The sequence below is a fragment of the Centroberyx gerrardi genome, chromosome 3 (assembly GCF_048128805.1).
Source record: "Centroberyx gerrardi isolate f3 chromosome 3, fCenGer3.hap1.cur.20231027, whole genome shotgun sequence".
In the NCBI taxonomy this organism is placed as follows: domain Eukaryota; kingdom Metazoa; phylum Chordata; class Actinopteri; order Beryciformes; family Berycidae; genus Centroberyx; species Centroberyx gerrardi.
In genome coordinates, this window is record NC_135999.1 from 1979893 (window position 1) to 2005824 (window position 25932).

Below are 25932 nucleotides of genomic sequence, written 5' to 3' on the forward strand. Positions count from 1 at the left end.
CATTCTGGTCTCTCTCCTGCTCCTGCAGTGCATTCTGGTCTCTCTCCTGCTCCTGTGGTGGAGAAACTGGTCTCTCTCCTCTTCTACGATGGATTTCTCCCTGTATGATTGTTGAACGTCTCTCGGTGCAAAATGGCGGCTCTAGAAAGAAGCCCTCGCTCTTTGATTCTGAGGGACTGACACCAAAACCTGACGTTTACCGCTGATGTTTTACATCGCTGATCTACGATTGGCCAGTTATCCACGAAGAAGAAAAATACACCAAACAACAACAAATTCAAACAAACAACACAAAGTCAAATTCAAACCCAAGACATGACGTTTACATGCTACACACCTCAGACCACTAAGCCACCAGCAGTTAAAGCTTTCTAGGGGGATTTTGCCTTTAACTTCTGTTCATCCAGCTCCTCTTCACTCTTTGCAAACATCTTCATTTCTGTTTCCACGTTTGTTGTTGTCAAACTGAGTGTTTGTTCTTTAGTTGGGACAGTTGACAGAAACAGAGAGCTCAACTAAATGGAAGAGAGAGCAGTAATACAGCGCTCATTATGGGATGGCATCGTTTCATTTATCTCTCTCTCTCTCTCTGTTTACCCTGAGGTAGCTGAGGTCATCCCTTTCTCCTCGCTGTCTCCCGACTCCTACAGTTCCCACACTGTCTCTCCATGGCTGAGTCACACTGCCACACACACACACACACACACTCTCCAACCACACCCCTTACAGAGCAATTTGTGAAAACTCTGTGTGTGTTCTTTAATTACGAACCCCTTTACAACCAGACTGGAGTCTCTTCTCTCTGTGTTGAAACCTTACAGCACCAGCAGTGTGTACATGATGAGTTTGAGATTTGAACCCCCGACCCCGGCAGTGTTGGTGCCTCGCTCCACAGCATCACCTCTCTCCCTGTCAGCTTCCAGACTCTCTTTAACGTCTTCATCCGTCGAACTGAAGCCGTTTCTTTCCTTTTTCCTTTTCAGCACAAAGGCAGACTCGGGTTTCCCAGATGGATTAGTGGAATGCAGCGGAGGCGGCGGGCGTCAGCGATCGTAACGACCGCGTTAGCTCTGCTGCGCCGGCGGCCTTTGAAGCAGCGAGAGCGCAGAGGTTCGGATTTCACGACCTGGACCGTTAAAACCAGCCGAAAAAACTTCACTGTTGGACACGGGATTGTATTTGTCGTCTCTGAAGCTGCTTTGTGCAAATGCACACACACATACACAAGGAGGAGCTGTTGAATATAAGACTACCCCATTCCCTAGTGTGTGTGTGTGTGTGTGTGTGTGTGGTAGAGTAAAGATACCACAGTAAAGATACTAGGGTTCGACTGATATGGGTTTTTGAAGGCCAATACCAATAATGACATTTTTGTAGGCAAAGCTGTCGGCAGATATTTTGTGCCAATTTTTAACAGATTTAAATCAGATTATTTTCATGTCAAAAAATTCCCAAAAAAAAACACGTTTACTGTTGTCAGGGTGGAAAAGGGACCATAAAATTCTCAACTGAACTCCAGACTAATGACATTTTTTTAGGGTTAGCAGCTCTTTAAGGCAGGGCGGCCCACAACACAGACAGACCCCCCGCCCCCAAACACACACACACACACACACACACACACAGATGAGGCGCACACATGCAGACACACACATGCTCACACATACAGTCGTGCATGCACAAACACAAACTGAGCCTTCCCCATTGCAAAATAAGGTGTGCAATGAAAATATTTCACAGATTCCTACCAACTGTTAAGAAAAGGAAAGAGAGAGAGAGAGAGAGAGAGAGAGACAAAGAAGTGGAAGTTGTGGCCTGGACCGAGGCGAGACCACAATAGCAAAAGAGAGAGAAGGAGGAAGAGGAGGAGGAAGAGGGGATTTTACAAACAAGGAGGGGGAACATCGGCATCACGGCATCAGAGCAGGAAAACACACCGGCCGCAAACCGCTAAAAGACGATTCAACTGATCAGTCACACGCGCCGCCCATATCCCATAAACCCCTGCTCTTATCCACGGAGAGCATCTCCTTCTGCTTATCAGTCTCTGATTTCGATCGAGGACCCCGCACCCCCCACCCCCACCCCCACCCCCGCCCCGCCCGCCCCTCCTTCATTTCAAAATGACCAAGTTTGCATAACTGCAAAAAAATGCACATAAACACCGCCTTCCCTTCTGAGTCGACCACACTGAAGCAGCCTGTTTGGAACAACAGTGTCGCGGCGAGGGGAAAAAGCTGGCTCCCCTTATTTGTTTGTTATGCTGGAGGTTGGGAGGCTGGGGACGGAGATTCCTGGAGAAATGCGTTTGTGAGAATGTGTCATGCTGTTTATCTGTGAGAGGGACGGCCGGTTCTGCTGCGTCCACGCCTTTGTAAACGCTCTCACGTGTCTGGAGAGGCCGGTGCGAGACAGAGAAGAAGAACGGGAGACGGTCGGCGACCCGGTGACAAAGCGGCCTCTGTCCGCCGCCTCCGACAAAACGCTCTCATTAGCCGAGCCGTCCGGGTCGAGAGAGCAACAAACTGAAGCCATGAGCCGAGTGGAAACGACTGTTTTCTACCGGGGTCGGAAATGTCTGGAAACTCTGACTCCTTGCCAGAATGACAACATGGCCACCGCCAACTTCCAGACACGCGTACTACAATCAGAATACTCTTCATCTGACAAGGCATATAGTAGCACTACACATTTGCACATTGTAGTTTTAGTTCTACAAGCATTTCTCAGAGGCAGCTGCTCTGGAGGCAGAAATACCGTATTTCCTCTAATAGTGGCCTGTAGTCAATTAAAAGCCGGGTCTCCGATAATGGCCGGGGCCGTCGTCGACACGAACAAATAAAGGCCGGCCTCAAATACAGGCCGGGGGAAAAAACAAAGGAAACAAGACTAGGTCAAAACCAGTATATAGCTGGACCGTGTCCGTCTCCTCTCTCCGCCGCTGTCCTCTCCACCGCGCCCACGGCCCGCATCGATCCTCCCGATCCGAGCCCCGGACGCCCGGTGAGGCATCGGCGTCGGGACCCCCGCCGAAATCTGGGCCGGATCACCGGGAACACATCGGAGCCCAGGTTCAGTTAGCTTCAGTTAGCTTCAGTTAGCTTCAGCTTACATGCAAACAACGGTGGATACCGGTAAACTCCTGGTGCCTGTTTGTAACTGTAGTTTGTAGTAACGTACAAGTGCCACAAGACGGCTCGGCCGGCGGAAGTCTCTGGAGCGTGCCGTCGTCGATTACCGTAATTATCGTAATGCATTGCAGTAACAAAAAAAACGTCTACCTAACGTACTCCAACAGAAGCAGATCAGAAAACAAAAGGCTTCGTACTAAAATATGAGCAAATATACTTATCAAACAGAGGGAATTAGAAATAAAGGCCTGTCTCTAATATAAGCCTGCTTCCAATAAAGGCCTGGTACCCTCTGCAGTTGAGGTAAATAAAGGCCCGGGTCAATATTAGAGGAAATACGGTAATCTGATTGGTTGAGCTAAACCTCAGTGGGCGGAGCCAAAGAACCACAGTTTTTCTGGCTAAGTAACAGAGAGGAGGAAGCTTAATGAAGCCTAGCGCTTCACAATCTAGCCATACTAAGTTATCTGGGTTAGCTAGCCTAGCTGACCTTCCAAGTTCAAACCATGCTAGCCTATAGCTATCTAGGTAAGCTAGTTAGCTAGTCATTGCCATTTATATTTTTTGTTTATATTTTGATCAGAGTTCCTAGCTAAATTGTAAATTGTACTCTGAAAAACGTTTTCTTTGGCTCCACCCACTGAGGTTTAAATCAACCAATGAGATGCGGCTGGTTTCAGATCACATCTTTTATGTCATGGAGGTCCATTGGAGAACTTCCACATGACAAACAGTCTTGTCTTTAGTCCTAGTCTTTACTCAGAGCAGACAGTTGGTTCTTGGATTTGTTAGCTAGCTAACTAGCCAGCAGGCTAATTCTGCAAATCAACCAATGTTGATGCTAACATGCGACTACTAGCTACTGCTAATGCTAGCTAGTAGGAAACGATGTAACGTTAGCTAGTGTGCTAATCAGATGTGTTAACAAGACAGTGAAGGTTAGCTGACCAGATACACGAACAGTCAGATGGATCAGTGATGAAATGATCTGGTCCCAGTCTGAATCAGCATAGAAATTAAATGCCAAACTCCTTATTCATTGGTTAGGAAACATGTGATCCAGGTGTTGCCATACGATTCCAGCCTGTGTACCAAATACTTAAGAAATATACTGTAACTCTCACAATAAAACGGGACAGTATTGCCAGGAACAAACACAAAGACTTTTATTTCTCAAGGTCCAAAAAATTCTAAAGTGAAATATACGGAGGTTGTTTTTTTCTATTCCTCCGTCACAAACTAAAAGGGGCTAACGACTGAAATCAAACATGTTTTCACAGCCTTGTTTTATCCTCCAATCAAAAGGCAACGTGTCACATGACAGCTCTACAGTGTTCTTATTGGACCCGGTCTCTTCAAGTACTTCCTTATGCAGGTTTAATCCCTCAGGATGCGAGTAGCAGTTATGAACACATGGAAACGGGTGGTTGTGTTTCACAGGATCCAACGTCTCTCCTCGGTGCTGTGCTCGACACTTTTTATTACATTGTACACAAACATTAAGCTACAAAAAAGTTCTGTTCCCTTGAAGAATTTCTTTTCGGTAGCAAGCAATATGTCTGCCACCATGTTGGTTTTTATAAAACGACCCTGCAGCAGCGATGTCTCTGCCCCCTCCCTTCCATTTACATTTAAGTACTTACAAAAACACCCTGGCAAACATACCAACAAAACGGTATCAAACAGAAAATGTACAAAACATTTTGTTGAGGCACAAAAATGCCCATTCCAATTGCTAAAAATAATCTATTCTTTCAAGAACACTTTTGGCATTGACGAAAAATATATTGAAACAATATTTCCATCAAGAATAAGGAAGTCGTAAGCTTACAAAGCTGTCAAACCTTCAACTCTAAACAATGCATATAAATAAAAAAAGGAATGATATCTTAAGGCTCTTGATTATTAAGTTAATAAATCAAATATACACAATGATTAATTAAAAAATATGTACACATCTATACAGAAACATTCTACATGGACACTTAAATTCTTCATATTGGCAGCAACTGCTGACAGACTCAACCTGCCCCGAAAAAAACAAAAAAAAACAAAATAAAAATAAATAATCTTTTTTTTTTTTTTTATTTGATAGGTGCTGTGGTGCGGCACTGCAGCAGCACATTCAAATACAAAACTCATTCTCGACTGAGAGATATTGATCGCGCACGTAAGGCTATCAGGAACACCTTGCCAAGCGTTGCGGCGTACAGACTGAACGCAGCGATGCTCCCGCACGCACGTCGAGATCTCGTCATTTACGCAAACGGAGAACGCCGTCAAACTCATCGTGCACGCCGACATGGGAGTGCAGTAGACCCAGAGATCCAGCCAACCACAGCGGACCGTTCATACCAGTGTCAGCCAGCTTGTCAAAACATAAATTAAAAGAACAACGTCTTGAAATTTTCACTAAAAAACGACCGAAAAAACGACGAGACACGACAGTTTTCCACCACTAGGGGGAGTGTGATCTCCGCTGACCGTCCAGGCTTTAAGGGAAGCCATTTTGAGCCCCATTGGCTATACAATGTACTCCATCCTGTTTACGCTCTGTGCCGACTCCAGTTCCCTGTTGTCCTGTTTGTTAGTCCAGTGGGGGGGTTTGCCTGTCATATGGTGGGGGGGGGGGCGTTCTTCCCAATCCACCAGCGTGTACGCCGGCGCCCGGGGGAACCTCGCCTTCTGCAGCCTCTTCTCCGCTTCCTCCTCGTCCGATTGGCTCCCGCCGTCTGACTTTCTGATCTTGGCGTTGACGGAGTTCTTGTCTTCGTAGTGGTGATGGAGGAGGAGGTGGTGGTGGTGGCCGGGGGGGTTTTTCTCGATGGGGTTCTTGATGTGGTTGAGCTGCTCGCGGGCGTTGTTGACGCCGTTGTTGATGGCGTTGTTGTCCTCGGCCGTGGGCGGTGCCGGCGACAACGACGACGTCTGGGTGCTGACCCCCGCGTGGGTGCTCTGCTTCCGCCGTTTCCTCACGCACCACAGCAATGCCGAGGCCACCGCTATCAACCAGACGACGATCACCACGGAAACCAGCAGCGGCACTAGGTGGTCTGCTGGACGGAGAGAGAAATGGAGGTCAGTGATCAACTGAAGACATGAGATGAAGAACCATTTGAGTCGGTTTTGAAATGTTTTGGAAAGCCAGGATACTTGGCGGTCAATCCTCAATGCTCTACATCACCTGAATGTCCACGACCTCTAGTGTCTTCAGCTATGAATGTGAACATCATCCACTGTCTTTAACTATGAATTCACACAACATTCAAATCTACAAGGTGTCCGAAAAGTCTGGAATCAAAGTGAAACTGGCAACTAAATTGGTTTTGAAACCCCCAAGAAGAGACCAGGAGGTTATGCAGGAAGGTTGCCCCAAAATCTAATCAGATCATCTACTTCCTGTCATGTATTGTTCTTGAGTTATTAATGTGTCTACACACAGACAGATGCCACCATAATAACATAATGTCACACATACCATGTACCGTGGTGGTGGGATATAAAAAATATGGTGTTTCTGCTATCTCTATGATTCCAGACTTTTCAGAGACCCAGTGATGACATTTACAGACATCAGTCATCTGAGGCCACAGCCACACGAATACGTTTTCGTGTTTTAAAACGAAAACGATCTCCGTCCACGCGAGCGTTTCAGAAATAATCTCCGTCCATACTAACACGCCTGAAAACGCATATCACATGACCATTCACGTACACTGGGCATGCGCGTGCCGGTGTAAACAGGAAGCAGATTGTCTACTCTGCGGTTGGTTGCTTAGTTGCAGAAAATACTACGGAGGAAGAACAGCAACGGCGAAAAGTACGACCAGAGATTGACGACGAGGTGGAACTGTTACTGAAAGTATAAGGCGGTCAAGGCGGACGTCGTGATAAGACCCAATCAGGAAGCGAACGTGGGCATCTGCGTCATCGTTTTCAAAAGTCTCCGTTTCCGCCCGTCCGGACTAAAACACAATCCCGGAGTTTTCGAACTAAAACGGGGTCAGCGGCGTTTTCAAAAGTCTCCGTTTTAGGGGTCCGAAAACGCCGGAGTAGTGCGGACGCTAGGCGTAAACGTAGCAAAAGTTATGCGTTTTAAAACGAAAACGTATTAGTGTGGATGTGGCCTGAAAACTCAAAATCAGCTTCTATAGTTCTTAGTCTGGAGCTTCAACTGTCAGACACTGAGAGGAACCTGAAAACTATAAACCAATAGTTTCTACAAAGAAGACTAGAAGTATGGATTCATGGTTTTTCTTCTTTTCTGTTTCATTTGAAGTGAGATGTTTTTTTGTCTTTTATCTCTCAATTCATTTTTCTCTTTTGTTTCCGCTTTTAAAACCAAGCCGGGCCAAACCGCTCGCTCACCGTTGGGGTTGTGGCTTTGTCGTCTCTGGACGCGAACCTCGGCGATGGCGCCGATGATGGTGCTGTTGGCGTTCCTCTTGCTGACCAGATCCATGATCCTGTCTGTGATTTCCTTGATGAACGTCATGCCTCTCTTCTGCTCCTCAGTTGACTGAAATATTCAAGATAGAAAAGTTAATTACCGATTAGTTGATTGTTGAATCTGTGACATTTACATTTCATTCTATCGCTGATTGACTTCAACCTATTCCCAGTTCATGAAAGCTTTTACATTCACTTTTGGGCAGATCTTTCCCGGTAAAAATCCTCTGGCACACAGGATGTTATGTTTCTGGAAGGAGCAACAACGCTTTCAAACTAAGTTTCAACCGTTAGCTTCAAAACTTAGCTTTAAGCTTTCAAATTGTGGTGTACTTTTTCCAGATGTTAATTTCTTGACTGGATATGAAGAATATGATGTATTCTGATAGTAGCTGGACAATATGACTGTCAACTAGACCATATCACTCTATAGCTGAACATTATTCTACACTACAACTAATATCACAATATATTAAATGACATCATCATCATTGCGGTCATACATTTTCCCATACAGTACTTTTCCAGAATTTTTGTGCAATTCCCAAAGATTTTTTTCAAGCTGTGGAAATTATCAAATTCATTTTCCCAACCTGTATAAAATCTCAATGTTAAAACGTGAAAGCGTGACTCACGATGGCTACGTGGATCTCGTTGCTGGTGCTGAGCGACGGTTCGCAGGTCATGGAGATGGAGGAGTCGGAGGAAAGGTTCCTGACGATGTAGAGGCTCCTCAGCTCGCGACACACCTGCTCCACCGTCACACCCTGCAGCACCACACCAGGACCAGAAACTTTATTAACTAACCCTTATACAGCACTTCTCGAAACAGTACGTAAGGCATCAGATGCTTAGTGTAGTAATTGCTAGGGCTGGGAATAAGAAAAATCTATTGGTGCCACATCGATTTTTGTAATTAGTTGTAAGGCATCAAAAAGCTTCAACATGTTGGATTCTGATGTTGAGAACTCAAGGTTTCCCCTAATTTATGGGCCTTTCTACTGAGAAATCAACTGAAAGTGGTCTGATTCTACTTAGAACATTAGATGGCATATAGAATTGTTACACAGAAAATAAGCACATACTGAAATGTGTTTTCATTCAACAAAGGCTGGTGTTGAAAAAAGTATCCTTTGATAACCGTATTGAATAGGCCAAGTGATGTCACCACCCGATGTACTCAATATAAGGTGACATCACCTGGCACCAAAGATCAGCCAATAGCAGATGACCAGTTCAGTACTCTACTTTAAAGTATCAGAACCGTTACTGATGTCAAACAGTTTCCAATGATAGCCAATCCTAGCATCACATAGTACACTGCTAGGGAGCTTACAGGACTATTTAAGCCTCACTTCTGTGATCCTAGAATGAACATAGATGATAGAGAAGTGCCAGAGAAGAACCAGGAAGAAAAAGGTATAAAGGTTTTATATAAACAAGACAGAAGGTGGAACAGAGGAGAGAAAGAATGTGAAGCTTCGAGTTCCTCTAGAACCGACCTTTGCCATGATGTCTTTGTTGAAGGTGAAGGTCACGTTGGCGCAGCTGGTCTCCGGGTGGCACCTCGGCATGGGCGGGGCCTGGTGGGCGGGGCTCCAGCACTCCCCCTGGCCGGGGCAGGGCTTCACGAAGCAGCGCTCGTCCCGGACGGCCACGCAGGTCTGACCGGCCGTACACTCGGCACCGCGGCTCTTGGCGAGGAGGTTACAAGGTTTGGGACCGCACCAAATCTGTCCGGGACAAAGCCGGCAGAGGAGGTTAGATGGTCCCGCAGGTTTGGCACAGTCCTGCACCAGAATGTCTGCTCACACCTCACATATTCTTTACATCTGCACTGACCCGGTGCACTACGACAATATGCAGCCATGTGAATTCAGGCTCTCTAATGGGGTTTGACAGATCGGGTATTTGAAGGCCGATGCCAATAAAAATACCATTTACCAAAGACCATTTTCATGCCTAAAATTCTCCAAAATTCCCCCAGTGTTTCCCCTCTTGTTGGCAGAGGAAAACGCTTCTGAAACAGTATTTAGACCATGTGACACTAAACCTCCAAACTCTCCATATTCATGCATTCTTTTGGCAAATCTGATCAAAGTGTCTCATTAGAATCAGTTCAGGTCAAGGGGCTTCCCATAGAAAGCTAGTGTAGTATTGATCAATTCCACAATAAATATGTAAATCAATCAAATTGCATCATATCTATCATATCAGAGGTAGATGACACTGACTGAACCAGACTCATTTTTTAATAAAAAGGACACTATTGGCCCATATATATATACCACTATTCTCTAATACCATAATTTATTTCATGCATCCCATTCTATTCACCCCTAACCCCGGCAGTGTCGGTGTCTTGCTCTACCCAGTGAGCTAGACAATGTAGTTTTAATTATATAAACATTTCTCAGAGGCAGAGCTGCTCTGGAGGAAGAAATAATCTCATTGGTTGAGTGTGGGCGGAGTGGGCGGAGCCAAATAATTACTTTTTTGGAGTGCAAGTTAGCCAACTGGCAAACTTGAACGGCAAAGAAGGAACTCTGGTTGAAATATAACTTGATGTTGGCATCATGATGTTGGCAGCAGACTAGCCAACTAGCTTACCTAGATAGCTCTAGGCTAGTATGGCTAGTTGAACTTGAAGCTCAGCTAGCTAACTAGCTAACTTAGTATGGATAGATTGTATTTTGTCAGTTAGTAGCAGAGCGCTAGGCTTCATTAAGCTTCCTCTCTTACCACTTTGCCTTTTTCACTGGGCTTCAGTCCAACATTACTTAGCCAGAAAAACAGTTTTGTTTGTTTTTTTATCCGCCCGTTAAGGTTTAACTCAACCAATCAGATTATTTCTGCCTGCCTCCAGAGCAGCTGAGTCAGAGAAATGTTTGTACAACTAAACCTTCAACTTGCGGTCAAACTAGTGTCAGCTGACTAAACCTCGGCGCCCAAAGAATCAATAGTCTTAGGTAAGTATTGCTGCACGGTATTTATCCAGATAAACGCCGAGCTGTACCTTGGAGCAGGTAACTCTGCCGTTCTGACACTGGCAGCTGTTGCAGTCTTCGTTCCACCTGCTCCCATCCAGAGCCAGCAGCCCCGCCGCCACACAGCGCCTGCCAGACACTGCAACACAAAACCACCATCAGGATCGCTTCAAATTCACCGTAAAGGGACAGTGCAGGACGTAACATTCATTTCAAAATCCCAGACTTGTTTCTTAACTGGACTCTAACATTTTGATCCATGTTCAATATGATGGATGCAGATAGTGGCTGGGTAATAACGGCTAAGCCTCACCACTCTATGGGTCAAGTAAAGATTCTGCTTCATAACAATTATTACAATATATGAAATGCCAGTCTCCATATGATATAGCATATGCATCATGGCCGAACAGTTATTTTCCATATCTTTTGAGACTTTTTGTGGCTTTTCCAAATCTTTTAAAACCTACAAATCACCTGACTTGTGTAGGAACCCAAACTTTTCAAAACCTGGAAATTATCCTTTTCCAGATTGTCCCGACCTGTGTACGACCCCTGGATGCACCCTTTGAATCACAATTACCCTCTGTAGTGATGCACTCTGGGATATGTAGGCCTTAAAGATACGTGGTGACTCCTTGTATGTGTTTGTGTGTGTCTGCGGTCCGAGCGCAGAGTCCAGGCTTTACCTTCCTGGCAGCGCTGGCCGGTCCGCCCCGGCGGACAGAGGCAGCGGTAGCCGTTAATTTCGTCCACGCAGGTCGAGCCGGAGGCGCAGGGCGACGACTGGCACTCGTTGATGTCTGAAAGGGAAGGTGTAGGGCGGAGGTTGGTGACAGTTGTTATTTTTGTCACCCCCCCCCCCGCCCCCCCGGTCTCATCTATCCATCCTCCGTAAATTAATCTGTCTGTCTTCGGTGACGGAGGGAAGGGAGAGGCTGAGAACCGGTCTGACTTGTTATTTTGGTTTTTAGACTGAAACCCGACCCAGACGGTTAGCGACATGACGAATGGGTCACACCGCTGTCAGAAAGAAAAGCCATTCCCAAGACCGACGACGGGATAAGACGAGATCCAACAGAAGTGCAGCAGAGAAGAATCTACATGAAAAAAAAGACCGTGATGAAATCGTAATCTGCCTTTTGGTGGAGGTTTCTATCCAAAGTACCTCGCTGCAAAGCCCAGCAGTGACCGTCCTGTTGGGAAAAAATACTTTGTGGTAACAAAGTATAAACTAGTGCGCATGACATGCTATTGTGTGTGCACGATACATAAAACGTGGACTGGAGTTGCATAAAAAGTGTTTTTCAAATTTTTACAAAATGTCAGGCTAACCATCCATTCATCCACTTTCTATACCCGCTTATTCCTATTCAGGGTCACGGGGGGGGGGGCTGGGGCTGGAGCCTATCCCGGCATGCACTGGGCAGAAGGCAGGGAAACACCCTGAACAGATCCCCAGTCCATCACAGGACAATATCAGGCTAATTAAACTAAAATAATCAATGCAATCTGGTAAATTAACTAATTATGGCAAGTGAGAGGAACCAGTTTGTAACTTGCTGAAGGAGCTAACACTCGAGCACACACTTAAAAAAAAATGTGTGCACATTTTATTAACTTGTGGGCACAAAATAATGAAAAAGACAGCACAACTTAGCCAAAACAAGGGAATGATGTGCATCTTGTGCAATCAAACTAATTAAAAAAGGGCCACAAGATCACATCTCCTGTCATCGATACAGTAAATTGTGGCGTTGAAATATTTTTTTTCGCACTAGTGGCCTTGGAGAAAATCAAACCCCAAACCCTGGAAGTGTGAGTTCCTTATCTACCTGATGAGCCAAAAGAGCTATACAGTTTTGTTATGGTTGGCCCCAAGGGGAATCGAGCTACCAACTCCCATAAAATCCCACCGAAGGACTGGGCTTCGGATGTCCACCTCTGCAGAGAATTAGCGACGTTTAACAATGCTGGTAGATGTGATCGGCTCTCTAAGCCGCCTTACAGCTGAGACCCGGGGTTTGGAAGAGATTTAGCCCCCGATCCATAAGCCCCATCCTCCGCTGTGTGGTCCGACAACCAAATCCTACAGACTCTGACCTGCATTAACACAAATTTAACCCTGGCTTAGAGGCACTGAGGCAGAAAGAGAGAGGGATTGAGAGAAAGAGAGATTGTAAAAGTAAGAAGAGGGAAATGGAGAAGGGCAGAAGGTGAGGAAGAGGGAGGCAGAGAGACAGAGAGAGAGAGAGAGAGAGAGAGAGAGAGAGAGAGAGAGAGAGAGAGAGAGAGAAAGGGGGAGAGAGACAGAGATGGACAAACGGAGGAAACATAGGGAAGGAGGGAGGGAGTGAATGAGGGAAGGAGGGATTGAGGGAGTAAAGGAGGGAGGGAATGAAGGATGGAGGGAGTAAAGGAGGACAGGAATGAGGGTAGAGGGACAGGAGAGAGAGAGAGAGAGAGAGAGAGAGAGAGAGAGAGAGAGAGAGAGAGAGAGAGAGAGAGAGAGAGAGAGAGAGAGAGAATCAGGTAAGATAAACCACATCAAAACAATTGATTGATATAACACAATGTGATCAAAGCAGCCAATAGCTACTGTCCCTGAAAGACTTTAGTGCTTTTGTGTTGCATGCTGCTCATCCAGAGAGAGAGAGAGAGAGAGAGAGAGAGAGAGAGAGAGAGAGAGAGAGAGAGAGAGAGAGAGAGAGAGAGAGAGAGAGAGAGAGAGAGAGAGAGAGAGAGAGAGAGAGAGAGAGAGAGAGAGAATCAGGTAAGATAAACCACATCAAAACAATTGATTGATATAACACAATGTGATCAAAGCAGCCAATAGCTACTTTCCCTGAAAGACTTTTGTGCTTTTGTGTTGCGTGCTGCTCATCCAGAGAGAGAGAGAGAGAGAGAGAGAGAGAGAGAGAGAGAGAGAGAGAGAGAGAGAGAGAGAGAGAGAGAGAGAGAGAGAATAGATGGGAATAGGTGGGAAGGCAGGGAGGGAATGAGAAAAGAAATGGAGACAGAAAAAAGAGAGATAATTGAAAGAATAGGACGGAGTAGATGGACAAGTAGGGAGAGAAAGACAGGGAGAGATGGAGGGAAGGTCAAGGGTCAAAGGTCAATACTCACTGATCCTGCAGTCCGGGCCGGCGAACCCCGGAGCGCATTCACATCGATACCAGTTGTCTCCATCAACACAAGTCCCACTGTTGTAACTGTAGGAAGACACAGCAGGGATCAGACCTGCAGGTACAGGCTCATCTATATATACATAACCCAAATATACAGTGACATATAATCTACATAATATGTCTTGTAGTGACGGGATGATATATCGAAATTCAATATATCTCAATACAAAAAATGTGTCAGTGCGTATGTTGTGTCAGGAACATGAATGGTGACATCAGCTCCATGTTATTCTGCTGTCAGGAACATGAATGGTGATATCAGCTCCATGTTATTCTGCTGTCAGGAACATGAATGGTGATATCAGCTCCATGTTATTCTGCTGTCAGGAACATGAATGGTGATATCAGCTCCATGTTATTCTGCTGTCAGGAACATGAATGGTGATATCAGCTCCATGTTATTCTGCTGTCAGGAACATGAATGGTGATATCAGCTCCATGTTATTCTGCTGTAGTAATCACTAATGAGACTCTTGACCATCACAGTTTCACAAGCTCTCCATCCAAATTATATTATTGTCACTTTGTAATGACATTTTTAAATTGTTGTTTACATTCTAGCGAGCCAATGGCATCGCTGGAAAGATTTGAGTCTCAGAAATAAACAGAATTCTGCTCAGTCAGACTGTGTGTGTGATGTTTCCTCTCTCCTTACAGCTGCAACAATAATCTTGGTGACCCTGCCAGTGGTGTGCGCTATTTTAGTAAGTGAGTATATTGTAGTATCTCACTATAGGACCAAATAGATTCTGATAAGCAGGTAAAGGAAGACAGATTTCCTAGCGTTTCTGGGGAAAAAAAAAAACGTAATGGTATGTTGCTCCTGTCCAAGTCAGGAGTGAATTGTTGTTTGTAAATTCATTACTTCGTTCTGGCCAAGCTGCAAAGTCAAAACTGGTCATAATTTTCACCTCAAAAGTTAGTTATAAATCTAACTCTAAGCGTAACCTCACTGGAACCCTTCTGCCTCACCCGAACTTCAACTAGAGACAGAAAAACACATTTTCTGTGTTCAGATAGAGAGATAGAGGGACTTTTTGACTTTGTGGCTTGGCGAGAAAGTGGAAACTGAGTAGATACAATGAAACTGGCGATGACTGCTTTATTTTGTTCCAGGTTTGATTTAGTAAACGGTCAAGATGATGTGGAGGAATCCAAAAATGAGAAAATATGTAATATATGACTGAGCCTTGTGCAGAGACCTCTACTCTGTTTGTTGTGACAGAGCATGGTGTGTGTGTACATACATGTTATATGTATGTTAGTGTGTGTGTATATGTGTGCCTGTGCATTTGTGTGTGTGTGTGTGGTTGAATGTGTGAGACGGGGTTATCAGCACTGGGACATTCCACAGCACAGATCTGTTTACCAGGCTAATTCAGTTTGGGCTTCACTTACCATGGGTGGGGACTGCAGTCATTGGCATCTGGAAAATGAGACACAAAACGTGATCAGACCAGACACACTGAGGCTGCTCACCCCGCGCCCATCTGCAGCGCTACACTCTGCAGCGTTCCTGCTTCAGTCCGGTCAGTTTGTCCAGGTGAACAATGACCTTTGAACTCCGGTGCCGCCAAATAACGGCACCGAGAGTCTCGGTCCTCTAACAAGAGAACTGCGACTCCAATTACAGTAAACCACCCCGAAACACAAGGGATTATGGGTAGAAGGAGACAGATGTCAAAATGAAGTCTGGACTGATGCTCATATTCAGCTGTTTCTTCATGTGTACGAACACCACAGAAGAAGAGACAGACAAGTCCATCATGTTGAGATGAAGTTAATTCTAATTGGTCAGTGTGAACCTAAACGAACCACAATAATGCAACAATATAAACTTTTCCACTGTAGTTTGGACCAAAGGAAATGAACTACAGGTGTGATCCCACCCTACATTAGGCTGGACAAGAAACACTAAGTGATCTTAGATGAGACACAGGAACATCTAGAAGTCACAACAGAGACTCAGTGTGACTAGAAAACAGCCTGAATGATAAAATGACTTATCAATCTGAAAGTCAACAGTACAAATGCACGACACCTTTTCTAAAGTTTGAAATCAAACGTTTTTTTTTTACTGTTAATACTGATGTAAGGACTGAAGTTATAATACTGATGTAAGTACTGAAGTTATAATACTGATGTAAGTACTGAAGTTATAATACTGATGTAAGTACTGAAGTTATAGTATTAGCCAACAACAAGTCACCTTCTATTTTAGTGAGCAATACAGACTAGACTATTAATCTGATGTCTTTAGGCAAAAATGATTGTGAATATTCAATTTTTCTCCATTAAAGAGATCTAGCATGCTACAGAACCTTCCACCTGCTTACATGAAGAAGGCAGAAAAACAAGTTTTGCCTTGAGTTCAGTCATGTTCGTGGCTCTTGGGATCAGATTTACGTATTGGGGAAGTTATCTGACACCGACACCCTGCTGTAGCCTCATGTCGACTCTGTGCAGTAACTCACTGTGGCTGCAGGTGGCGCCCTCCCAGCCTTCCTTGCAGACGCAGCTGAAGGACTCTCCGTCCACCACACAGGTTCCTCCGTTCTCACAGGGACTCGGCAAGCAGCTGCTGTTCTTCGCTGGAGACACAAACACAACGTTTAGCCACCGGCTAGCAAGCAAACACTGAAAGGAACAATCTGCAGCATTTTCATATAAATAAATGTCCTATAACTCAACTGTGATTCAACCTATATCCAGTTCATAAAGCTGTTCTAAACACTCGCTGCCTGGTGGCTCTCTCCTGGGGAAAGTCCCGTGGGATCAGACCGTCTGAATCCACGTTGTGTTGTAATACTCACCGATGCTGCAGGTGGCGCCCTCCCAGCCGGCAGCACACATACACGTGAAGGCGTCTCCTTCGTCGTAGCAGGTTCCTCCGTTGTTGCAGGTGGCCTCGTCACACTGACTCTCTCCTGCAACACAACAGCCTTCAGTCAGCAGCAAGTACAACCGACACTAATACAAGCTCTGCAAAACATGGCAGCGTGGAGACGGAGGGGTGAAGGAGGTTTTGGCAAACTTTACAGCACAGCACACACACACACACATACACACACACACACACACACACACATGTGGGCGGGGCTTACTTGAGTGACAGGTCTTGCCCTTCCAGCCATTCTTACACTCGCAGTAGAAGTCGTTGACCAGGTCTCTGCAGGAGCCTCGGTTCAGACACGGACCGGAGCTGCAGTCGTCGATATCTGGAGACAGACAGACAGAACACATCAGAACACATCAGAACACCATCAGAACACCATCAGAACACATCAGAACACCATCAGAACACCATCAGAACACCATCAGAACACATCAGAACACCATCAGAACACCATCAGAACACCATCAGAACACCATCAGAACACCATCAGAACACCATCAGAATACATTAGAACACCATCAGAACACCATCAGAACACCATCAGAACACCATCAGAACACATCAGAACACATCAGAATACATCAGAACACCATCAGAACACCATCAGAACACATCAGAACACCATCAGAACACCATCAGAACACCATCAGAACACCATCAGAACACATTAGAACACATCAGAACACATCAGAACACCATCAGAACACCATCAGAACACCATCAGAACACATCAGAACACCATCAGAACACATCAGAACACCATCAGAACACATCAGAATACATTAGAACACCATCAGAACACCATCAGAACACATCAGAACACCATCAGAACACCATCAGAACACCATCAGAACACATCAGAACACCATCAGAACACCATCAGAACACATCAGAACACCATCAGAACACATCAGAACACCATCAGAACACATCAGAACACCATCAGAACACATCAGAACACATCAGAACACATCAGAACACATCAGAACACATCAGAACACCATCAGAACACCATCAGAACACCATCAGAACACATCAGAACACATCAGAACACCATCAGAACACATCAGAACACATCAGAACACCATCAGAACACATCAGAACACCATCAGAACACATCAGAACACATCAGAACACATCAGAACACATCTGAACACATCAGAACACATCAGAACAAAGAAGATGAAGGTGAGATGAAGGTGAGGGGGCGGAGCTTACTGTTCTGACAGGTGCGTCCCTCCCAGCCTTCAGCGCAGATACACTGATACTGACTGACTTTGTCTATACAGGTTCCTCCGTTCTGACAGGGGGCGCTCTCACAGTCATTTATATCTGAGAGGGAGGGAGGGAGGGAGGGAGAGAGAGAGAGAGAGAGAGAGAGAGAGAGAGAGAGAGAGAGAGAGAGAGAGAGAGAGAGAGAGAGAGAGAGAGAGAGAGAGAGAGGGAGAGAGAGATGGAGAATAGATAGGAGTAGGTAGAAAAGCATAGAGAAGAAACAGAAAGAGAGAGGAAGAGAAAGAAGAGAGATATGAAATAAGAGAGGTAGAGAGTGAAAGAAAGAAAGAAAGAAAGAAAGAAAGAAGGAAAGAAGTGTGAGTATTCATAATCCAACAACATAAAACAGACAAGATTTTTCCAGTTGTACCAAAAACCAACAGTCACATCATTTATCTGTATACTACTATTACTATTATTATTGTGTGTGTGTGTGTGTGTGTGTGTGTGTGTGTGTGTGTGTGTGTGTGAGACTCACTCTCGTGGCAGTAGGTGCCGGTGAATCCCTCGTCACACTCGCAGCTGAACTGTCCTCCGGCGTGGCTCCGGCAGCGCCCGTGGGGCCCGCACACGTTGGACGAGATCAAGCGCACCCCGGCCGGCGTGCTGTTGGACGCCACCGCCACCGTGCAGCTGTCAATCACTGGGGAGGAGGCGGGACAAAGGGGAGAGGAGGGAAACGGTTTGTTTAGGAGGCGAGAGAGACGAGCTGAAAGGTGGAAACTTAGTTATAACTGTCCAAACTGGAATTAGAAATGCAGATTTTTTATGTCAAGTGTTGAAAACGTTAGCTTCAACCTTTCAAAAACATTTTTACACTTTTGAACGATCGCACACTGTGTTATGCCCCGCCCCAACATCCTGTTTCAACAAGAAAAGCATCAAATCCAGGAAGTAAAGACGCCGTGTCATGAGGTCTTTAAAAGCGCTTCATAAATAAACTTATCTAAGACACAAAACAGAAACTAAAGGAGTAATAAAGATGAAATGTGATATGAAAGTGCACCTTTGCATGGCGTGGTGCGGCAGTGGTCCTTCAGGTGCGAGCAGTTCTTGCCCTCGTAGTCTTCGGGACATTTACACACGTAGTCGGCCGCCAGGTTGAAGCACCGGCCGCCGTTCTGACACGGGCCGGCCAGGCAGTAGTCGACATCCAGCTGGAGGAGAGAGAGAGAGGACGGTTCAGCTCCGGCGGGGAGAACCACACCTGCCAATCAACACACGTCTCCACGGTAACCAGCTTCACACCGGCGACAGACCGGGGGACAGGATGGGAGGAAGGTTCAGCTGATACGGGCCGATAAAGATACTTATGTTTTTGGACTGAAACTAACTTTAGCCAATATTTTGTGCTGTTATATAGCTTCAAATTTGATTATTTTCATGCCAAAAAAATCCCCCAAATTACAAGTATAGAGTTTCCCCAGATTTTTGGGTGGAAAAGAAACAAATTTTAGACCATCAAGGGACTAAAACTCTCCACTGAAATCCAGACTAATTAAATTGTTTGGTGCTTTAGCAGCTCGTTAAGGCAGGTTCCCCGAAGCTGTTAGGTAAAATCATATCATCACCTCCATCATATCTGTGGGGAATATTGACCCTGATATATATATATATATATATTGTCAGTGATGGATTTTTTTTGAGTGAAAGGTGAATATCGGCCTGATATATTGGCAAGTCGATATATCGCTCGAAGTCTCAGCTGCGAGCCTCCTGAGTGAGAACCAGCGAGACGAAGACGGTTTAAAGTTGCAGCGATTATGGAAGAAAATGAGGCGGGAGAGCAGGAGGAGAAAATAAAAAGGAAACGATGGAGGGAAAGTAGAGGAGAACGAACAGATCAGAGTTTAGAGAAGACTGACAGAGGATTTGAACATTTTGGGTGGCGTTCAGTATGTTCAGTATGTTCAGTGTGTCTGCTGAATAATAGGATTTTTTTTAAATATCCCAATATATGTCAGGATATGGTTCACATATTCAAAATCAATAAAAAAAAAAAAAATAATCAAATTGATTGTTCATCCCATTGAACTGAATGGTAATGTTAGGTGTGATGTCAAACCTTTTCAGATAGTATTCCTTAAAATGCTTCATACCTCATTTTGAGTTTTTAAACAAAATGTGCTTGTTCTCATCAGTTCAGACAGCAGAATTGTGTGTCATGATTTCCCCAAAATCACCAGATCATCTCCATGTGACCCGTTCTATAATTTTCAGTCGGAAGTCGCAACGGCGCATTTGTGGATAAACGTGATTTTATGAGAAAAGATCGATTTTTGGCTGTTTTGGGGTTTCATCAGATTTTAATAAAATAAAGCCTTGGCTTTCATTCTGTGTAAAGATTATTGTGAAATTCAAACGCTAAATATAGTTGTGAAGCTCATAAAGGTAGGGTGACGAGCAGAACTACTAGCTTAGTTTGTCAAAGAAGCTCGCATTCCTCATGTTGCCAGGTTCGTGGTTTTTAATGTACTTGGAAATGTTATAAATGCTGTAGGACTTAAAACGCTGTTTATTAAGTTTGTCAGGGTTGTATTGTGGAGTTTTGTTATTGGTTTGTTATTTTGGACTAGTTTCGTTGATCATTGGGCTGTTTATGGGTTTAATTGGCACTGGGAGGGTTTTGTCGCTAAGAACCTGGCAACACTTCTCCCCGTCCCTCTCTCCCTTACTATGTGTCCCTTAAAATGATGAATGAACATCTGCATAGTAACAGGTTGACCATCGTTCACTTTATTGTCTAATCAAAATTATTGTTTCATCCGTGGGAAAACGTAGTTGTCAGGCATCTCAACCTGTGTGTGTGTGTGAATGATTTCTTTATTTGAATAAATGTCTCAGAATTGACTTCAAACTTTGAGGCCCTTTTTCTCAAAAACATCGTTTGGAAACAGTCAAGACATCAAGGGGGGCTTCTCACTCAATCTTTGGAGTACAAAGATCATTTTGATATCACCAGAAAGCTTAAATTCTCCTCTTTCCAACAGTGTATGAAACTCAAAATGCTTTGAGGGGTCAATGTGACTGGAAATGATAGAGCAGGTCACATATGATTCCACTGAAAGACCAGAAACCAGAATATTGAATCATCACCCAGCCCTATCCTACACTACACTGTGAAATGGCAGTGGGTCTACAACTGCATTTTTCCCTATTTTTCCAGACTTTTTGTGCAATTCTCAAACTTTTCAAGACCAGGAGGTTATGCGGGCGGGGGGCGGGGGGCGAGGGGGGGGGCGTGGCCTAACAGGCGCTCACCTGGCAGCGGCTGCCGGAGAAGCCGGGCGGACAGAGGCAGTGGAAGCCGTTCACCTCGTCGTGGCAGCGCCCGCCGTTGAGGCACGGCCCGCTGACACACTCGTCCACGTCCCGCTCACACCGCTCCCCGCCGAAAACCCCCGGCACACACACACTGATAACCGTTCACCATGTCCTGCAGGGGGAGATGACACAATAACTACCATTTACACAGTAACAGTTTGGACACGCCACATTTTTCTTTATTTTTACTATTTTCCACATTTTAGAATAACAGTAAAGACTCAAAACTTATGAAATAACACAAGTGGAATTATGCAACGACCAAAAAAAGTGTTAAACAAATCAAAACTATCTTATATTTTAGATTCTTTGCCTTGATGGAAAGGCAAAGGCTTTGGAAAGAAATTCATACATAGGATCAACAATTTATATTTGACTAAGAAACTAATTTCAAGCATTTAGTTGTCAATATGCTGCTGCACCAAAACCACCAGGACTAATTCCTGCACTTTTTTGTTTTTAGATTAATTTCGGACATTTTTTGCCGTCATTAGACAGTGGAAAGTGAAGAGTGACAGGAAAGAAGGGGAGAGAGAGAGAGAGAGAGAGAGAGAGAGAGAGAGAGAGAGAGAGAGAGAGAGAGAGAGAGAGAGAGAGAGAGAGAGAGAGAGGACATGTGACAAAGGTCCTGGGCCGGTTTCAAACCCAGGACATCATAATCTTTCCTGCACATTTTTTTAGATAAACTGGTACTGTAATGTAAACTGAGTCAGTGCAGTGGGGGGGTGGGAGGGGTGTGTGTGTGTGTGTGTGTGTGTGTGTGTGTGTGTGTGTGTGTGTGTGTGGGGCGCGGGAGGAATCGAACAGGCGCTGAAACAAACGAGCCTTTGTGAGACGACTGTGAGAAGAAGAATAGCAGAGAGAAAAAAAAAATACAGCAATCAGCGTTTGAAAAGAATTAGGACAGATTGTTTGTTTTCTGTTGGGAAATGAGAATGTTTGGAGTAATCTGATCTGCTGTTGTCATGGAGGCCACACACACACACACACACACACACACACACACACACACACAGCCTGTCCCTCTCCGCCAAGCAACTCAGTCATGATGTGTTCTATAAGCATGTATCAGCACTTACTATTTATAGAACTGGCAAAGAGGGGAAGTGTGTGTGTGTGTGTGTGCGTGTGTGTGTGTGTGTGTGTGTGTGTGTGTGTGTGTGTGTGCATGAAAAAGAAAAAGACTAAAAGCACCTCCCAGCAGAGCAGGAAGTGTGTAAATCAAGCTCACCTTGCACGTGGCTCCGTTCAGACACTTCTGGCCCTGACAGTCGTTGATATCTGCAGGAACAAAATTCACAACAAGTTTCTCGTGAGTTGTTTGGAACGGGATTTCAGGAAGAGAAGAAGAAGAAGAAAAAAAAAAAACAACAAGCGTTCCACAGCTGATTGGAGTCGCTGGATAAGAGTTCCCCTCCAGGCGGCGGCTGGGAAACAGGATCGTTCTGCTGTTATCTCCGCCCATCTGCAGATAAAACTGCTGCTGTTCTCTTCCTCTCTCTCTCTCTTTTTCTTGTTGTTTTTCCCAGACAGAAAACTCTCCTGCAGGTCCGTAACAAACACTTCAGGGCTTGAGGTCAAAGGTCGGCTGTAATCCACGCCGAGGAGCACGAGACGCACGGGAAAGGGTTTGACATCACGGCTCCGACGCTCCGGACCAACCGGATAAATCTGCATCGTTTTTACTGCCTTATAGCTCAAAATAAGCAGAATATATCTGCAGGGATGATAGAGTTATTGATCGGTAGCAGTGACTCATCGATTTCTTGGCCAGCTGATGAGATTTCTGACTTTAAAACTCACTTTCTGACCTGAACCCGGCGACTGGAGTTTCATGACAAAAGCGTTGTGTAAATGTTTTGAAAAGCGCCATAAGAATTAAGATTATTACTCACATTAATATCATTTTCATGTTTTTAGTACACCCAATGCTCCAAGCGCCTTATCCAAACTGTTTTGCGGCATTTGATTGGCTTACTCACCGGTGTCGCAGTTCTGGCCCGTCCAACCGGGCAGGCACTCGCAGAAGTATCCTCCAATCAGATTTCGGCAGGAGTTGGCGTTGACGCAGGGGTCGTCCTCGCACTCGTTGGCGTCTAAAAAACCCCGACGGCAAACGACAGAGAAACACGTCAGAGAGGGAAAACTGCGTCCGGGATCTGCTGAGCGGGGGAAGGAAGGCGGCGGCGCTTTCTGCTCATCTGAAACTCACCGAGTCCTACTCGCTCCCGCCGGTCGCCACGGGAGACGACCAGCGAAGAAGAACAAGCAAACACCGCCATGCAACAAGAGGGGTTACAGGGAGAAATGGAGGAGGAGGAGGAGAAGAGACGGGTGTTTAATGGAAAGAAACGACACAATGACCGGTGCATCCCAAAATTCACCAGACACTTTCATTATCATCGTTTTTAGCGTGTTTTTTCCAGTCAAAGAGCTTTTAAACAACCAATAGTAAGGAGGTCTGGGGTCAGAGGTCACAGCACCATGACAACAGATGGAACAAATGTTATTCCTGTGTCTCTCCAGTGAGGAAATGGTAAAGTAAACAGAGTTAATGGAGTTGCTGAAGCTGCAGAGCGGCTGCACCAGCAGAAGAAGAAGAGAACGCAGCTGAATCTGAAACTCGCTCTATATTATTTCAGCAGTGGTTTCACCATTTTAAATAGACTTCTAGAATCTGACTCCAAATGATGGTTGGCAACCCAACAAAGTGGCTGCTAGAGTAGACTAACTTACCAGCCACAGTCAGAGGTTTAGCATGTGGCTGGTGGTCGGCGGTCGGCGGTGGATTAGCGCTGCGGCGAGCGACCCGGGCGCTAAGCCTGCAAACCACAGCCAGTCCTCCGGGATCATCCTGAAGATTAGAGAAGCCTCAGGACTCCCGGGGGGGGGGAGAGAACCTGAGCCGGGCGCAGGGCGAGATGCTGAGGTAAACATCAGCCGCCCGGTCAGGCTACATCACAGAGTGAAGACGCGCGCCCCATCCCCTCTGAGATGTTTGTTCAAATTAACCCTAAGTGACAAATGACTAAAGTTAAGAGTGAAATCCAAAAGCCACACCAGCATCGGTTGAACCTCTTCATCACCTCCAACCTCTCACCACACACACTAATAGGACATTTCGTTTACTGACATCACCTTACAGGATTTCTGGGTAATGAAGTCTTCAAAATTCACACAGTTACCTCTTACCGCTGCCATTTGGGCCGATTTGCAAAATAACCCAGTGCAGCTTTAAAGATGATATGCAAATTTAAAACACATCACAAGCTGACACAACATACTGTCAGTGAACACCTCATATCTCCAGGATATCAACGTTTTCTGGAACTGACCCTGCGTTCAGACTGTGAGCAGATTAGGTGACGTTGATCAAAAATAAAAAGTAAAAAAAAAACTCAATACTCAATAAAATGACTTCAGAGTTTACCATTAGCAACTTGTAGAGAACTGGAAGCTTTGAACGGCTGGAATCAACTTCTTCTCCATTTTGAACTGTTCATGAAACTAAATCACTTCAGCAGGGAAACAAGGAAGCTGAAACCTGTCGAGCTCGCTGAGTGTTCACATCGCTCGGCTCTACGGGACGGGAACGGACAGACGGAGGGGGGAGCAGGAGGTCGCGGGATAGACGATGAGCAGGGGATTGTGGGATACGGCAGGACTCACCGATGAGGCAGGTCTTCCCCGTCCACTGGGGGGGGCAGGTACACCGGAAACCGTTAACCAGGTCCTGACAGGTTCCTCCGTGGCTGCAGGGGTTCAGCACACACTCGTCCACATCTGAGACAGAGACAGACGGACTCACTCTCTTCCCTCTGTCGCTCACTCCCGAATCCATAACTACATAACTCATAATAACTCCTAACTAAGAGACTGGTTTTACTGGGCAGCTCCCAGTGAGAATGTTAAAAAGGTTAAACGGTCTTACTGCTGGAGCAGGAGGCTCCGGTCCATCCGGGGGAACAGCGACACTCAAAACCCTGACTGGTTTCCACACAGCTTCCTCCGTTGAGACAGGGATCTGACAGACAGGCGTGGTCCGCTGTGGGGGCGGGGGGGGGGGAGAGGTTTCAGTCGACCCGTCTGACCCTTGACCTTTGACCCGGCTTCCTCGCCACATGACGGAGATCTAACGGCCCAATGCTCAGAAACCCTCTGTCTGACAGACCTGGCTCTGACTGGACCACATCCTGTTTTTAAAAGTCCAGTATCGGCCCCAGATATCAGTCTAACCCTGTTTGGCTCAGACTGATATCTGGGGCCGATACTGGACTTTTAAAAAAACAGGATCTGGTCCAGTCAGAGTCGCCCACCTCTGATATGATGATATGATGCAGTTTGATTGATATTTATTGTATAAGGTCATGATCAGAGAAGACCAAAAGAAAGTAAAGGCAAAAACATGGCATAATATAGAAGAACCAGTGCATTAATAATAGAACCGTTATAATATCGATAACCGATATTATCTATAGAAATACGATGACATCACCCCCCCCCCCCCCTCACCTCTCTGGCAGTTGACCCCAGAGTAACCCTCGGGACAGGAGCAGTGGTATTTGTCGGGTCCCGTGTTGCTGCAGGTTCCTCCGTTCAGACAAGGCAGCTGCGTCCCGCAGGTGTTCAGGTCTGAGGACAGAACACACCGTGGTGAGGGGGCGTGTGTGTGTGTGTGTGTG

The 25932-nt window shown here is 45.5% G+C and overlaps 1 protein-coding gene across 1 annotated transcript in view; it reads right to left on the minus strand.

Moving 5' to 3' along the window:
- Positions 1-4280: 4280 nt before the first annotated feature.
- jag1a (jagged canonical Notch ligand 1a) overlaps positions 4281-25932 on the minus strand; it is a 34982-nt gene continuing 13330 nt past the window's right edge. The window contains 21 exon segments of the mRNA XM_078282590.1: positions 4281-6187; positions 7500-7650; positions 8216-8347; positions 9083-9313; positions 10597-10706; positions 11257-11370; positions 13694-13779; positions 15154-15181; positions 16230-16346; positions 16569-16682; positions 16860-16973; positions 17870-17983; positions 18405-18569; positions 18933-19083; positions 21188-21322; positions 21324-21362; positions 22482-22531; positions 23233-23346; positions 24920-25033; positions 25182-25295; positions 25763-25882. Of these exon segments, the coding sequence (XP_078138716.1) occupies positions 5655-6187; positions 7500-7650; positions 8216-8347; positions 9083-9313; positions 10597-10706; positions 11257-11370; positions 13694-13779; positions 15154-15181; positions 16230-16346; positions 16569-16682; positions 16860-16973; positions 17870-17983; positions 18405-18569; positions 18933-19083; positions 21188-21322; positions 21324-21362; positions 22482-22531; positions 23233-23346; positions 24920-25033; positions 25182-25295; positions 25763-25882 (2846 nt within the window). The 3' untranslated portion in view covers positions 4281-5654.